Source organism: Neomonachus schauinslandi, chromosome 15 (assembly GCF_002201575.2).
Source record: "Neomonachus schauinslandi chromosome 15, ASM220157v2, whole genome shotgun sequence".
Lineage (NCBI taxonomy): Eukaryota > Metazoa > Chordata > Mammalia > Carnivora > Phocidae > Neomonachus > Neomonachus schauinslandi.
Window position 1 is genome coordinate 2889411 of NC_058417.1, and position 15754 is coordinate 2905164.

Sequence of the window (15754 nt, forward strand, 5' to 3'; positions counted from 1 at the left end):
GTCGACCCGAAATGACAGGCGGCGGCGAGGCCAGGGGCCGGAGGACGCGGGGCCCGCTCCCTCCCGCGGCCACCGCCCGCGCGGCCAGCCCGGGGACGCGGCGCTCTCCAGCCGCCCGCGCGCAGTCACGGGCGCCGGCCGAACCCCGGGCGCTCCCCAGACCGGCTCCCAAGGGCGGCGGCCGGTGCAGGCGGGCCCGGTGCGAGCGCGGGCGGCCGACTCACATGGCGGGGGAGGCGGGCGGGCGACTCGGCAGCGGCGGCGGCGGCGGCGACGGCGGCTGCGGCGGCTCCTCGCGCTGGCTCCGACTGGCGCTGGCTGCCCGGGACGGGAAGATGGCGGCCGCACGTCACCCACATCCGGGCACTGCGGGCGGGGGCGGGGCGCGGCGGGCGGCGCGTCGCGAGCGGGGCGGTGGGGGCGGGGCGCGGCCGGCCGGGCGCTGGACCTCGGGGGCCCCGCACCTGGCGCAGCTCGGTGAGCCCCGAGCCCCGGCGCTGCGGCTCCACGCACCCTCCGCCGACCCGCCCGGTCGGGCCGCAGCCCTCACAGTCGCCCCACGCCTCTGCCCCTGGTCCTGACGGCGCCCCTGAGCCCCAGGCCACGTCCTCCCGCACCCGCGAAACCCGTAAACCAGTCCGCACCCCACATCCCCCCGCAAGGCCTCGGGCTGCGCGCGGGCCCCAAGGCCAGCGACCAGCTGCAGCGTTTGCAGTGGCCGGGGGAGGGGGGGCGCGGGAAGGGGCAAGTGCAGGTCGCCGGGGCAATGCGGGTAGCTGGGACCCTGCTGCAGAAGTGGGCAGAGCGGCGGGAGCTGGTGCCCTCGACCCGCCCGGCGGGTGGGCAGCTCAGGGGAGGCCTGGGGCCCCTGGCCGCTGAGGAGCGGGGTGTGAAGGAAAGGAGAAGAGGCAGGCTCTCCCCCTCACCCCAAGCAAATCACTCAAGTGTGTAAGCTGCCGCTCCTCACAACTGGGGCTCAGACCGGGGGTGCTTGACTGAGATAGGGCAAGGTTAAGGCCGAGGGCGGAGGGCCCGAGGCTGTCCCGTGGGGCTGCTTCACGTGGTGGCCGACCGGCCAAAAACCCAGCTCTGCCCCAGAGTTGGGTCAGCTCCCAGGCAACAGAAGGAGGGCTCAGCCTCTGATCCCAGGCTGCGACGGAAAGGGGCTTTGGGGGCTTTCTGCTTGTTTGTTCTGTTTTTCTTTAGGGGAAAGACAGTAGGCAGGGGCTGCCCCTTACAGTACCCAGGTACAAGATACTACTTTACATGTGGATTAACCTCATAGGTGTGACCTTGGCCAGTTCCTGTCCTATCTCTGGGCCGCACATATATTACATTTGTAGGCACTACATACGTGTTAAATGGCTTGATCTGGAACATGGTAGAAGGAGATTACCCATGCCCCCCTCCATCCCCGACTGGTCTCTCTTAGATCCTCTAAACATCAGCTGCACACACTCAGTCCGCTCATCCCCAGCAGGCCTGGCACTTCAGAGACAAGATGGGACCAGATGAGCTGCCTATCTTGTGGGGTCGGTCAAAGCAAGCCTCAAAAGTGAAGGAGGAGGTGTCTTGGGGGAGGAATCATGGTCCTGGGCCAGGGGTGCTCATCGCATCCCTGGAACGGGAGCAGAGAGAGGCTGGTGGCCTTGGTGTCTGAGACAAATAGGAGCCATCTTCTTCCCTCCCCCACCCAGGCTTCCCAGGATGTGAGAGCCTCCCCCATGCAGCGCCCCACCCCCTCCCAGCAGAAGCCTGGGGACTGGCTCTGCCACCAGAGGTGTCATTTCCCAGCTGTCTGGGGGAGGTGAGTGAACAGGGAGCATGTGTTGGGTGTGGGGACTCAGCAGATCTAAGATAAGACACTCTCAGCTCCCTCCCCCCTCAGAGGGGCAGCCACGTCCCTGGTTCTTATGCACAGCCACCGAATGTCTGGGTGGCTCAGCCTATGTGAAAAGGGAGCTCTCGTCTGGGGGCCCAGATGGCACTGTGCGGTGCTAGCTTTTGCTTTTGGGCCCTGAGACTACTCTATTGTCTAGCCAGAGAACAAAGAGGCCAAATTCCAGGCTTTTAAGTTCAAAAGCTGCAGTGTCTGGGTCTAAGATGGGGAAGGAGTTACAAACAGGCAGAGCCCCCACCCCCACCTTCCCCACTACCTACCAGCTAGTGGAGGACCAGACAAGATGTTAGACATTGTTTTCGTAGTGATCTTCATTTTCCCCAATGGCCAAGTCCAGAGGACTTGGAAGGGACAGAACCCAGAACACGTTTGGGGAATCAGGGCCACGGAGCCTGGCTTGGAAAGCTGGTACATGGCTATTGGGTCCTGGGGGCAGCAGCAGGAGGGTAGAAATGAGGGCATGTCTGATCCATGGAGGTGGGGACCCGGGAGGATTTATCTCGGAGAGAGGACTCTCCCTGCCAACCCCCCTATGCTGCGGTGCTAAGGGACTCCCCAAATTTAGATCAATGGTGGAGAAGGGGATGGCGTGGGATGACGGAGTTCACCTGGAAATGGATAAGGGAATGTTTTCTGCAAGCAGTAGGATGAAGACGCAAAATAGAAGTTGAACTAAAGAAAAATAGAGTAATATCTTTGCAGACTGAGACGGTGGCTTCTGCATTTGCCTGCTTCGGGGTTCCGCGGCCAAATCTCTGGGCTCCGCTGCTAAGGCTCATTCAAAAGATGTGGGAGGGGGCCCGAGTTCATTTCTAACAAGCACCTCTGGTGACTCTGATGTAGGTGGCCCAGGAGAAAAACTTGAATAAACGTTTTCTCTTATGTTTTTCTCTTCAAACGACAGCGGATTTAGACGTCGGGGTGGAATGGGGCCGGGTCATTCCCACACTGGCTCATGAACTCGTTCCATCCATGAGTCAAACCTGACCACATAGTAATTAATTTCAGAAACCTAGTGTGTCCCTCAGTGTTTGTAAGGACAAGGCCTTCTAATTAGTAGCAGAAGGGGTACGCTCTCGGAATGCTGCCTGGAACAGGGACCCAGGGGCTCGCCTCACCTCTATCCCTATCAGCTATGAAGGCCTGTGACCTCTGTGATCTCTGGCTGAGCCCTCCAGTCCTGGAAGGCTTGGGGGCTGCCTGCCCAGCCCTGGGCTCCTGGAGGGAAAGGAAACTCCCAGGAGCCTACCTCCTCGAGGTAGGAGCTTCACATGGATTTCCACGTGAGCTCCGTTTTTTAATTACACACTAAGGTGACTGTATTCTCTTTGCAAAATATTAGAACATTAGATATAAAGCTGAGGTTCCCTTGGCCACCTCCCAACTCATCTGTCTTTTTGTTTTATGCCCTGGAAGGTTTTTCGTACTCTCCTTTTTTGGGGGGAAAAAAAGGTTTTTGTGATATTTGTTTTTTCATTCCCCAAAATGCAATTTCTTCTCTCATCTCTCTGACAATAATAATTATATTTTTATTATTCGGTATTAGATTTTAAACTCGGTAATAGGTAACACAATCAAAAATCAGAATTCAAAGGTACAAAAGAATGATAACATAGCCAACCCTTATTCTGAGCTGATTGTAAATCCTCCAGAATGGTTGGTGTGGAGATAAAAAGACATAGATGCTTCTTTTTTCTTTTTAAAAACACAAATGCTCGCAGACTATATGCATTAAACCCCTTCCTTTTTTTTTTTTTAGCTTTCCAATTGTAGGCTATTTTTTTCTTGTGCCCCCCCCCCCCCCGTATCTATCTCTGTCTCTTACAGTTTGTTTTTTATTTTTATTGTTTTTGAGAGAGAGAGAGGGGGAAAGAGAGAGAGTGCGGGCAGGGGTGGAGGGAGAGGGTCAGAATCTTACGCAGGCTCTACGCCCAGCATGGAGCCCAAATCAGGGCTCGATCTCACGGCCCTGAGATCATGACCTGAGTCGAAATCAAGAGTTGGACACTTAACCGACCGAGCCACCCAGGTGACCCCCTTCCAGTGTCTTTATTTATTTATTTATTTTTAAGATTTTATTTATTTATTTGACAGAGAGAGAGACACAGCGAGAGAGGGAACACAAGCAGGGGGAGTGGGAGAGGGAGAAGCAGGCTTCCCGCAGAGCAGGGAGCCCGATGTGGGACTTGATCCCAGGACCCAGGGAGCATGACCTGAGCCAAAGGCAGACACCTAACAACTGAGCCCCCCAGGTGCCCCTTTAATTGCTTTTTTTAACATATGGGAGGATTCTCTTTCTCATTTTGCCGGCCTCCCTCAAACGTCTGCTGGTCCTTGGCTTTAATAGGGAGCCACCAAGAGCCTGACTGGAAGATGTGTGTGTGTAGCGGGGAGGATTCATTGACCCTTGGCTTTCCCGTAGGACAGTGGAAGCCTTTTTACGGGGACTCCGAAATGTTGATGGGTGGCAGGCTTTCTCTGGGCCTGTTCAGTTTTTATGAGAGATGCCTATCCTCCATTCTCCATCCCCACCCTCACTGCATGTGGAGGGAGCAGAATCTGGAGCAGGGTGGGGGCTCCTGCTTGTAGCCTCAAGCCTCACGTCTAGTGCTCCTGCTGTCCCCAAGTCCAAAGCCTCCCTGAAAATCGGGATGTGGGGGATGGTGTGTGTGACTCAGGTGTAAGAGCTGAGGGAATGCCAAGGGTCTCAACACTTTGAATCTGGGTTCTCAGCCACCCCCTGGGTTCAGCCAGGCCTTGACCCGGGGATCCGGTGACCTCCAGGACCTCCAGGATCTCCAGATGTCACGTCCTGACTCCCCCTGCCCTTGCTTGCCCACCACCCCCCTTCAGCCACTGTTGAAATCTCCTGTCCACTGCTATCTCTCTGGTCTCTTGTTCCTTATTGATGTATCCATCTTTGACTCCTCTCCTGTTGTTTACTTCCGTTTTGGAAGAAAGGGAGGACAACACTCGTGGCCAATCTTCCATATTTAGCCAGAAAGCTCACCACAGTTTAGTCCTTCAGGGACTGGCTTTTAGGTTGTTTCCAATTCTTTTGCTCCTATAACAGTGCTCTTAGGAATGCTGTTGTGAATAGTCCCCACGATCAGCCAGCTCTCAGGACAATCCTATGAGGTGGGTACTGTCTTGATTTTACATTTGGGGAGAACTAGGCGCAGAGAAATGCCTTGATGGAGTCTTTGTAAGTTGGTTAGTCAACTTTCTTTCACATTTGGAATATCTCTTTAAAAAGTTTTTTTGTATGAAACATACATATATAAAGTGGTACCATCTTACCCTGTTCTCCCTGCCCAACTGCCACAACACAGTGCCAGAAACAAGGCTGGCGAATGAATAATGAACGACAGTGGACTAAGGTTTTGGCCAGGAGTGTTGTAAACGCCAACCCAGCAGAGCAGGCAAATGGATTGCTAATGGTGCGTGCCTAGGCACCTGTTTGGGGAGAATGGGTTCGGGCAGGGCCTGTGTGCCCACTGTTCCCCGTGAGGACAGCCCTGTCTGGGCTGGTGGGCATTTGGGACCATGGGTGGTGGGAAAGCCCCGTGTGGGTACGACAAGACACAGGCCTATCACAGTCTTCTGGACCTGGGAGGCCCCCTGGTCCCAAATCCTGACTGCAACCCTCTATTCATTAGAGACTCACTGGGGTTTACAGGTTCCTCTGTGTGTGTTGGGGGGAACTGGCAGGGGGGCTCCGGACTGTGGGGGAAGGGGCCACATCCTTACTTCCCCTCCATCTCACACACCATGTCCAGAGCCTGGCAGGTAGAAGATGCTCAATGAAGACTTGCTGGCTTTTTTTTTTTTTAAGTAATCTCACACCCAACACGGGGCTCGAACTCACAACCCCAGATCAAGCATTGCGGGCTCTATGGACTGAGGCTGCCAGGCACCCCTCAGTGAAGACTGAGTCAAGTGAGTTGGCCTGACAGCCAGGAGACTTGGGTTCTAGCCCCAGATCTCCGTCTCTGTGTGAAGTTAATGGCCTTCTCCTTCAGCCTCATGTTCCTCATTGGTGGGATGAAACCTCTTTCATTCCACTGCGCCAGGCACTGTGCGGGCCCCGGGAGCTACAATAATACACAGGAAAGATCATCAAAACACAGTGTGTTTGTCAGTTAGACCTCAATAAAGCTGAAAAAAAAAAAAAGAGAGAGAGAGAGAAAGAGAGACAATAACCCAAAACATCGCGATCTTTGAGGGAAGTAACAATCAAGACACTTGCCAACACGGCTCAAACAGATTTCAGCCAAGAAGGAGAATCTGAGCGCTCTCCTGTGCTGCAACTTCACTGGAAATAGCAGGAAACAGGCACTCACGTGATGTCATCGGGGATCTGCTTCTCCCTTTCTAAGCTTTGCTGGACTCTGACTTAGCTTCATTTCCAGGCAGGGAACATCAGCTGCTGCGGGCTCACATTCTTTAAAAATGTTATAGTTTTGTCTTTTCAAATAATGCGAGTGCTTCAAGATTCCGCAAGTTCAGAAGAGCACCTGGAGAAAATCTCCCTCCTGCCCTGTCTCCCTGGTCCCCTCCAGCTTCTGTCCTCGACACCAATCTTCCCAGTTACCGTGGCCTCCTTCCAGACCTTCCAGACAGGGGCAGGGCCCATGGTTTCCTCTTTTTACCCAAATGGAAGCAAACCATAGGAACCATTCCACAAGGTCCTTTTGTTACTTAACAGATGGAGATTGTTTTTTTTTTTTTTTTAAGGTTTTTATTAAGTAAACTCTGCACCCCATGTGGGTCTCAAAGTCATGACCCTGAGATCCAGAGTCCCATGCTCCTCCCACTGAGCCAGGGAGGGAGGGACAGGACCCCTCTTGGAGGTGGTTTCTTTCCTGACTGCCTAGTATTACATCGTAACATAATTCCACCAATCTCCTGTTGACAGTTTGCCAACTCAAGCAAAGCTGTAAAGAATAATCTGCATGTTCCCATTTCACCTATGTGCAAATATGCAGGGCTAATTCCTAGGAGTGAAAATCCTAGGTCAAAAGGGTAGGAGTATTGGTGATTTTGATTGCTTTTGATTTCTGTGACTATTGCCAAATCGGGCTCTGTGGGTGTGTTACCCATTTTTACTCCCACCAACAAAGAGGTGAGGCCTGTTTCCTTAAACCCATACCCTCTTCAACTCTTAATGAAACTTTTTGGGCATTACAAATTAAGTTAAACACGATTTGCATTTCTCTTACGGTGAATGAGTTTAGGCATCTTTTCATCTATTTGAGAGTTCTTTATATTTCCTCTCCTGTGAAATATCCATATAATTTTTCTATCCTTTATAATTGAACTATTGGTATATTTCTTTTTTTTTTTTTTTAAGATTTTATTTATCTATTTGAGAGAGAGAGAGAGCACAGGAAGGGGGAAAGGTAGAGGGAGAAGCAGACTCCCCGCCGAGCTGGGAGCCCCTGACATGGGGCTCGATCCCAGGACCTGGAGATCATGACCCACGCTGAAGGCAGACGCTTAACTACCTGAGCCACCCAGGAGCCCTGTTGGTATATTTCTTATAGATTTGTAGCTTTTCATGTTTCAAAATTAGCTCTTTCTCTGCAATATGAATTATAAATATTTTCCCTAGACTGTCATTTATCTGTTAGCTTTTGCTTATGATTTTTTACCATGCATACTTTTCGCGTTTCTAATCCATATTTAAATGCATCAGGCTTTTCTTTTAGGACTTCTGCGTTTTGTTTTCATACTCAGAAAAGTCCTCTTCATTCCAAACTATTTACTGCTGTGGTATTCTTGCCAAAGATGCATACCCTCAATCCAAATGGAGAGACATTCGGCAAAACCACTCACCAGGACTCTCCAAACGTGTCAAGATGGTAAAAGTCAGAAAAAAAGGAACCGAGGGACGGTCTCAGGTTGAAAAGCCTAAGAGTGACAAGTAAATGCCGTGTGAAATCCTGATTTATTTATTATTACTTTTTTAAAGATTTTATTTATTTATTTGACACACAGAGAGATAGAGAATACTAGCAGGGGGAGCAGCAGGAGAGGGAGAAACAGGCTCCCCGCGGAGCAGGGAGCCCGATGCGGGACTCGATCCCAAGACCCTGGGATCATGACCTGAGCTGAAGGCAGATGCTTAACCCAGGCGTCCCGTGAAATCCCGATTTAGAGGCTGAGGCAGAAAAGGGGAATTAGTGGGAAAGTTGGCAAAATTCACATCAGAGCTGTCGATGAGGTCATAGTATGGCAACAACGCTAATTTCCTGGTTTCCATAATCATGACGCAGCCACGCAAGATGTTAACATCTGGAGGAGCTGGATGAAGGCTATACAGGAGATCTGTACCATTTTGCGACTTTTCTGTAGGTCGGAAATTAGTCAAGATAAAAGGTTAAAAATGTCAAGTTTTCTTTCGGTCCTTTTATGCTTGTATTTTTTTACAGTCACCTTTGATCTATTGGTAATAGTGGTGTAAGGTATTGATCCGTATTTTCCCCCCAGATGGCTACTCAATTTTCTTTTTTTTATTTATTTATTGTTATGTTAATCCCCATACATTACATCATTAGTTTTAGATGTAGTGTTCCATGATTCATTGTTTGTGCATAACACCCAGTGCTCCTTGCAGAACGTGCCCTCCTCAATACCCATCACCAGGCTAACCCATCCCCCACCCCCCTCCCCTCTAGAACCCTCAGTTTGTTTTTCAGAGTCCATCGTCTCTCATGGTTCGTCTCCCCCTCCGATTTCCCCCCCTTCATTCTTCCCCTCCTACTATCTTCTTCTTCTTCTTTTTCTTAACATATAGTGCATTATTTGTTTCAGAGGTACAGATCTGAGATTCAACAGTCTTGCACAATTCACGGTGCTCACCAGCGCACATACCCTTCCCGGTGTCTATCACCCAGTCACCCCATCCCTCCCACCCCACCCCCCACTCCAGCAACCCTCAGTTTGTTTCCTGCAATTAAGAATTCCTCATATCAGTGAGGTCATATGATACATGTCTTTCTCTTTTTGACTTTTTTCACTCAGCGTAATACCCTCCAGTTCCATCCACATCGTTGCAAATGGCAAGATCTCATTCCTTTGATGGCTGCCTAATATTCCATTGTATATATATACCACATCTTCTTTATCCATTCATCTGTTGATGGACATCTTGGCTCTTTCCACAGTTTGGCTATTGTGGACATTGCTATCAACATCGGGGTGCACGTACCCCTTCGGATCCCTACATTTGTATCTTTAGGGTAAATACCCAGTGCTACTCAATTTTCTAATAACCTTTATTGACTAATTTTTCTTTCCCCCACTGGCCTTTTATTTAAAATTTTTTTTTCAAAGATTTTATTTATTTGTCAGAGAGAGAACAAGCACGGGGAGCAGACAGAGGAAGGAAACTCCCCGCTGAGCAAGGAGCCTGACGCAGGACTTGATCCCAGGACCCTGAGATCATGACCTGAGCCGACACTTAACCAAATGAGCCACCCAGATGCCCCAAATCATCTATTTAATTTTTAAACTGTCAGAAATACATAAAATTTACCATCTTAACCATTTTTAAGCATACAATTCAGTACTGTTAAGTACATTCATGCTATTTTACAACCAATCCCCAGAATTCTTTTCATCTTGCAAAACTGAAACTCTCTACCCCATCAACAACTCCTCATCCCCATCCCCTCAGCCCCTGGCATCCACCATTCTACTTTCTGTCTCTATGACTCTGTCTACCCTTGGTACCTCATAGAAGTAGAATCAAGCAGTATTTGTCTTCTGTGACTGGCTTATCCTGGTTGATGAGCTAACTTCAAAATAAAATGAAAACCTATTTCTGATGCTAACTGGCAAAGCCCCTGGTGTGGACTAAGAGACGGCAAGTTGAAATTCTTGTAGAACCTACTTCTGGAGTTTGGGTGAAGGACGTTAGGCACAGAGAGGTTAAGTGACCTGTTGCCAATCACACAGCCAAGAAGGGGAGGGGCACTTTGAACCCTGGATGGGCTCCACAGCTTGCTCCCACGGTCTTTGCCCTGGACTAGGGCTCACATAAAAGAGCCCATGCTTGGAAACCAGCAGCATCTTGATTTGTTTGAGGACAAGAGGTGGGTGAAGTTATGCAAGGAACTGCTGACGAATGTTTAACCAGCTATCCAGGAGCGCCTGGGTGGCTCAGTCGGTTAGGTGGTTAGACCTGCCTTTGGCTCATGTCATGATCCTGGGGTGCTGGGATTGAGCTCTGAGCCCTCAGCAGGGAGTCTGCTTCTCCCTCTCCCTCTCCCTCTGCCCGTCCCCTGCTTGTGCTCTCGTGCACACACTTTCTCTAATAAATAAAATCTTAAAAACAGGGGCGCCTGGGTGGCTCAGCCGTTAAGCGTCTGCCTTCGGCTCAGGTCATGATCCCGGGGTCCTGGGATCGAGCCCCGCATCGGGCTTCCCTGCTCTGCGGGAAGCCTGCTTCTCCCTCTCCCACTCCCCCTACTTGTGTTCCCTCTCTCGCTGTGTCTCTCTCTGTCAAATAAATAAAATCTTTAAAAAAAAAAATCTTAAAAACAAAAAACCCACCACCAGTTCTCCAAAAATAGTATGCATTTATGAATGTTTATTATAAATCTTACTGAGTCAAAGGATGTGTAACACAGGATTTACAAATAATAATAAAACATACAATATTCTTTATTGTAAATTCCACCCTTGTATTCATGACTTCATAGATGGAGTGTGTCCCAGCTCCAGGGCTATCTCCAGTATGAATGCTGGTTGATATTTTTATTTACATTTTTGAGTAAGACAAAAATGAAACACTGAGAATACGTTGAGACTTCACTCGTTCCTCAATGACTTGACAAACTTCTTTGCTGAATCTGACAATAGTTTTCAACATCTGGGGGGATATTTCCTCCATTTTGTGTGCTATTCACAATGTAACAGACGTGACATCCTTAAATTTAACCTGCGTTATTAACATTTTCTCCATCATCTTCTTAAATCTAGACAATCAACAAAGCCTGATATGCAGCATTTGCCAATTTCTGTGGTATAAATACTCCTACCAAGGCCAAATTCAAAACACCAACTTGATATCTATAGGAGTTGGGAAGAGAAACACAAGTAGTAGCCAATCCTTCTATAGCACTTCCACCATACAGGTACAATAAATGTAAATAAGCTCCAGAGCAGGTAACAGTAAAACGTAGAAAAGAGGAACCTGAAACTAATGGAACATGTGTGTCAACTGTACTCAATAAAAATAAAATTCCTACAAACTAAAAAAAAAGCAGAAAAAAATAATCAGGAAGTAATGAGCTTTGAGTATTACCTGTTTTTTTAAATTTAATTTTATTTAAATGCGTATTACCTCTGTTTCTAAATATAATTTATTTGTGAGTTTACATAATTTCTGATAAGAGCTGTGGTGCAAGAGCTCACCATGTTTCCGAAAGACAAAAAGTCGGCTTTCCCAAATCATCGCAGCACACCAGTGGGCGCGAGTGACAGCCGGACTGCAGCGGGAGGTGGCCTCCCTGAGCAGCCTGTAAGCGCGGCCGGCAGTGTCCACCGTCCTCGGCTTCGGCAATCTGCCCCCCACCTCTGCTCCAGCCACACTCGGGACCTCAGCCCCCCACTTGGGCAAAGTAGTCTCCACTCCCGAGCATCCGCAGTCCTCCCCTGGGGCACTTCCCACGACGTGCTATTCCGGTACCCGGGCGCAGGGGAAGTGTTTCTCGTCTTCACGAGCCGCAGTATCCGCCATGCCTGAGGCTGAGCGTGGATCCCAGTCACCACGACTCCCTCAGGAGCCACCGCCGTGCTCAGTAAGCACCTACTGCACACACGCTCAGGACGAAGGGCTGAGGGGACAGGCGTGTAGGGAAGGGGTCTGGGTGTGCGAGACACCACCTTGGATGCCTTCTGCTTACTTAGGAAGGCCTGGGCTCCACTATTTAGGGCTGAAAAAAATAGAGAACCTTACCGCACATAGCTGAACCTTCGCGAGGAAATAGGGCTTTGAAAACACTCATCCTGGGACAGGGCAGCCCCCCAGACGGCTGGCGCGTCTGCACCACGCCCGACAGTGCATTTCGGTAACTTCTTCCGCGAGCATGCAAGTAGAGCTCCGGGGTTCTCACCCCCCACCCCGGAAACTGTACCCCGGTTTCTGAACAGGTGGCCCTTCTTGCTGCGGACAGACAGAAAAAGTTCGTAACACCAACCACGGAAAAACATGAACAAAGACACACACATCGATTCTCTACGGTTAACCAAGACGAGAGGGGGGGAAAGGGAGGAGAGAGAGCGGAGCTCACAAACGGCGGAGACCTGACACCCGCCCGAAGGAAAGCTTCTGTATGTAAATGCCTAGCAGCAGACAAAGTGGCCCTAAAAGCCGTGCCCAGATACACAGCTGACCAGCAACCCCCCCGCCCACAACACGCCGTCAGCACAACACCTAAACCCGACTACACCATACTTGGACACCAAAATCTACCCGTTTCCACACACGCAAAAAGCCAGATCGTCAGGCAGAATCAGACAGGAGCGACCGGGGTGTTGCAAGTCCCAGCCACACAGAGACGCTAATCACGCATCATCCGAACTCCAATCATCATGTTCCGATCTGCCCTCCCAAAGGAGGAACAGGTAAGGATTATCCCACCTGACGATAAACCCACAACTCTGCGTATTCCTTACTCAGGGCGAAGGATGCCGCTTTCGTCTAGGGTGAGTAAATAACGCGCTAGCCCCAGCAACTGAAGTTATCGAGGGTCTTCCATTCTACTGCTACATGTATTTACAGATATTAAAAAACATTTCCCCCGCCCATCTGACTGAAAAAAAAGACAAACTAATCCCTCCCAGAATGCCCCACTCACGAGCTTGGCACCCTAACGGCGGACAGCACTTGTTATTTACATATCCCCGCCTACTTCCTTCCGCCAGACGCTACCGTAATGACCAAAATAAAAGCGAAACCTAGGATCTTACAGTCTGCAAGGCTGGAAAACAGCCTTCCGTTTCTTTAGTAGTTTGTCCACACCAATTCTCCCCTAAACGTTTCGCAAGTCTTGATCTTACTCTAAAATATATTTTATCACAAAGCACTAAATAAAACGCTGATCATCCCAGACTCGCGTGATAATTACCCTAACAGGAACACTGACATCCTCCACCAAATGCAGTAAGGGGGAGGACTGAAGACAGCCTTTCTTGTTCCGGAAATGGTGAGTGGTCCCTTGATCCTCCAACCTTCAATCCTATGCTCCCATCATGAAGGTATCAGAAAGGTTTCTTTTTCAGCCCAAAGACGCTGACGAATAATGCCATTTCGGTGATAGCTGGGAGGGCACTGTGGACAGTAGGTGGTGAGTTCAAGGATCCTTCCACAAAAAAAAAACCAACAAAAACAAAAACACCCAAATCCCCAAACCAGAGACTCCACCCCAAAAGTGTAGGAGAGGGGGACTTCAAGAGATTATGCTGAGAGGCATGTTGAGTGGTTCTGCTATATCCTGCAGGGAGGATATCCTGGATATCCCCTGGGTGGGGGGAGCCTTCAGATTGAATAAACCTTCCTCCCCCATCCCCAAACATTGGATGCTACCGTACCTGCAGAAGACAAAAATGTACCAGTACGTGGTGCACTCCCAACGCTCGAATATGAAAAAGGACAGGGTTACAGATGCCGTACAGTGAGCCCCAATGGCTTGGGAATGCACCAGAGTCAAGGAAAGCCTTTGGTTCAGTAGGTAGTGATAAGCCAGAAAAGGCCGTTGCTGGGACAGGCGTCTGCACTCAGGTTCACCCCTTGCTCCCTCACCATGCTGCAAAGGACAGAGCCCGCAAGCCCTGACTTCTCTGAGCTTTAGGACAGTCACGTGAGTAGAGACCAGACAGAGCTGGGCCAGATAGCCAGATAGCGGTATCTAGGGGCTAGCCTGGACCCTTCAGGTCCAGGAGTAGGCTCCCCTTCTACCCCAGGAACACAAGAAGGCTCACAGTGACTTGATACACTGCTGGAATCACCATGCAGCGCCCCGGTCCTCCCAGTCTACAATTCAAGTGTCAAGGGCCTTCCCTGATCCATCTTCCTCATTTCTGTCTTTCTTATTTATTTATTTATTTATTTATTTATTTTGCTGTCTCTTCTGAGTTTCCATAGTACTTCTTCATATCTTTACATGCTCACACTGAGTTACAGATGTCTGTCTGAATATCTGCCTCTTCCTCAAGGTGGAAAACTGTGTTTTACTCCCATTAGGGATCTCCAGTGCCTGGTGCATGGCGGGAGCTTAACAAACGATTGAAGATCGTATTAAAACTTCCACATTGCCTAAGAAGATCTATCAACTGGAGAGGCTGTTTGCCCCCGCCAGAGCACACACCATCGTGCCAGAAAAGCCGAGTTAGGTGGCTGGAGGGAGTCGAAATGGAAACGGGCCGTGCGTAAAAGGATACAGATGAGGCTCTGGGTGCTGTTGAACATGGAAACTCCGGAGAAGAAACCCGCCAGCTCCACAGCAAAGAGGCCCAGAGTGACGGAGAGCGCTACCACCAGCCTGCAGAGAGGAAAGAGGCTGGCTCAGCCTCCTGGACTTCTTCAAAGACCCCTCCACTCCCGCTACTGCTGAATTCTGACCACCCTGCCCCCCAAATGCTCACTGAATGTCCTGCTTCTCATACTCCTCCTGGGTGAACGTGAGAGGCAGGCAGGCCTGGATGTTGCTGTCCTGGGGAAGCAGGGCAGAGAGGAAGAAAGTGAAAGAGGGGCGGGCTGCGGGGCAGCACTGGGGTCAGAGGGGGATGGGAGGACTCGCTCCCGTAAGGTCGTGGGGAAGGGGCGCGGAGGGGCTGGGAGCACCCCTAAGGTGGGATTGGGGTGGGCGGCGGGAGGCGGGTGACCGTGGGCCTTACCCGGGACCAGAACAAGGTGATGACGACCACCAGATGCGCCAGGAGCGTCAGGAAGCGAGAGGGCACGAGCCCCGAGATCCGGCCCATGGTCCCCCGGGGGCAGGGGTGCCGACTGCAGCGGAGGCCGCGCTCTGTGGAGCTGCAAGCTCAGGAAGGGCCACTCTTGAAGTCTCGCGGGCTGGCAAGCAGAAATTCGACGGACGCCTCCTTCCCGCTCGCGCCGGCGCCGCCCAGTTGCCTTGGCAACCGCGTCAGCCGGCGCAGCGGCCGGATCTCGGAAAATCTCGCGAGGGCAGTCATTCTCGAGCGGCGGCAGCCTTGGTCGGTGGCGCTAGTCGGGGGTCGGCCGCGAGGGGCGCCGTGCGGGCTTAGGGCAGGGACCTTCTCTCTCTCCCTTCTTCGCCTCCTCGTGGCTCCCCACTGCCCTGGGCCCGAGCAGACGCGGATGCCCCTGCATTGTTCGGCTGTCACTTATTAGATGGTCACGGGGTCCCTGAGTATCCGAGGACCCCGGACCGGAACCTTCCTTGATTTCTCTGACACCACCCCCGCCCCCCACCGAGTCCCCAGACGACTTTGCTCAAATTGGCGAGGGATCGCAGAGGGCAGAAAATGGCCAGCTCTCCCCGTGGATGAGAGGCGCGTTTGGGGAAGGGAGTGGGTGACCGGGCGGAAGAGCAGGGAGCCCTGCGCCCCGGGAGGCAAGGAGCTGGCGGCGACGCAGACTCAGCTCGGATTTCCTTATCTCTCCGAGTGTGGGCACCCGACTTGGCCCAGCTGCAGCCCAAGAACCTCTATGAGCGTCCTCACTGACCTTGGGCCCTCAGCTGGGATCCTTGCAGAAGGGAAAGTTCTCGCCGAGCTCCCTGCCCCCGGGTCAGGTCACAGCGTCCCTGGGACGCCCCCCCCCCCCCCCCCCCCCCCCCCCCCCCCTCCCCCCCCTCCTCC

The 15754-nt window shown here is 51.3% G+C and overlaps 1 protein-coding gene and 1 non-coding gene across 6 annotated transcripts; both read right to left on the reverse strand.

Moving 5' to 3' along the window:
• Window positions 1-11159: 11159 nt before the first annotated feature.
• Window positions 11160-15023, reverse strand: TMEM107 (transmembrane protein 107). 5 transcript variants are annotated; one of them, XM_044921653.1, is made up of 5 exons: window positions 14807-15023; window positions 14555-14622; window positions 14351-14451; window positions 13523-13598; window positions 11160-13241 (listed from the first exon to the last, which is right to left on the reverse strand). In XM_044921653.1, exons 1-5 carry the CDS (start codon window positions 14891-14893, stop codon window positions 13172-13174), a joined length of 402 nt encoding a protein of 133 aa, XP_044777588.1. In that variant the 5' UTR covers window positions 14894-15023; the 3' UTR covers window positions 11160-13171. The 5 variants fall into 5 exon arrangements, with proteins under 5 accessions (XP_044777588.1, XP_021550406.1, XP_044777589.1 ...); XM_021694731.2 differs by having other exon boundaries at window positions 13502-13598; XM_044921654.1 differs by having other exon boundaries at window positions 14351-14469.
• Window positions 12423-12558, reverse strand: LOC123326772. Its single transcript, XR_006541314.1, has one exon. It is a non-coding gene; the product is annotated as a U8 small nucleolar RNA (small nucleolar RNA).
• Window positions 15024-15754: the final 731 nt, after the last annotated feature.

What these genes read in the sequence shown, in the direction of transcription:
- TMEM107 (XM_044921652.1), bottom strand. Translation starts at nt 14,893, where the DNA reads ATGGGCCGGATCTCGGGGCTCGTGCCCTCTCGCTTCCTGACGCTCCTG. An exon ending in TATGAGAAGCAGGACATTCA is followed by an intron (nt 14,470 to 14,554) that starts GTGAGCATTTGG and finishes AGGCTGAGCCAG; the next exon opens with CCTCTTTCCTCTCTGCAGGC. An exon ending in TACATTTTTGTCTTCTGCAG is followed by an intron (nt 13,242 to 13,501) that starts GTACGGTAGCAT and finishes TACTGTCCACAG; the next exon opens with TGCCCTCCCAGCTATCACCG.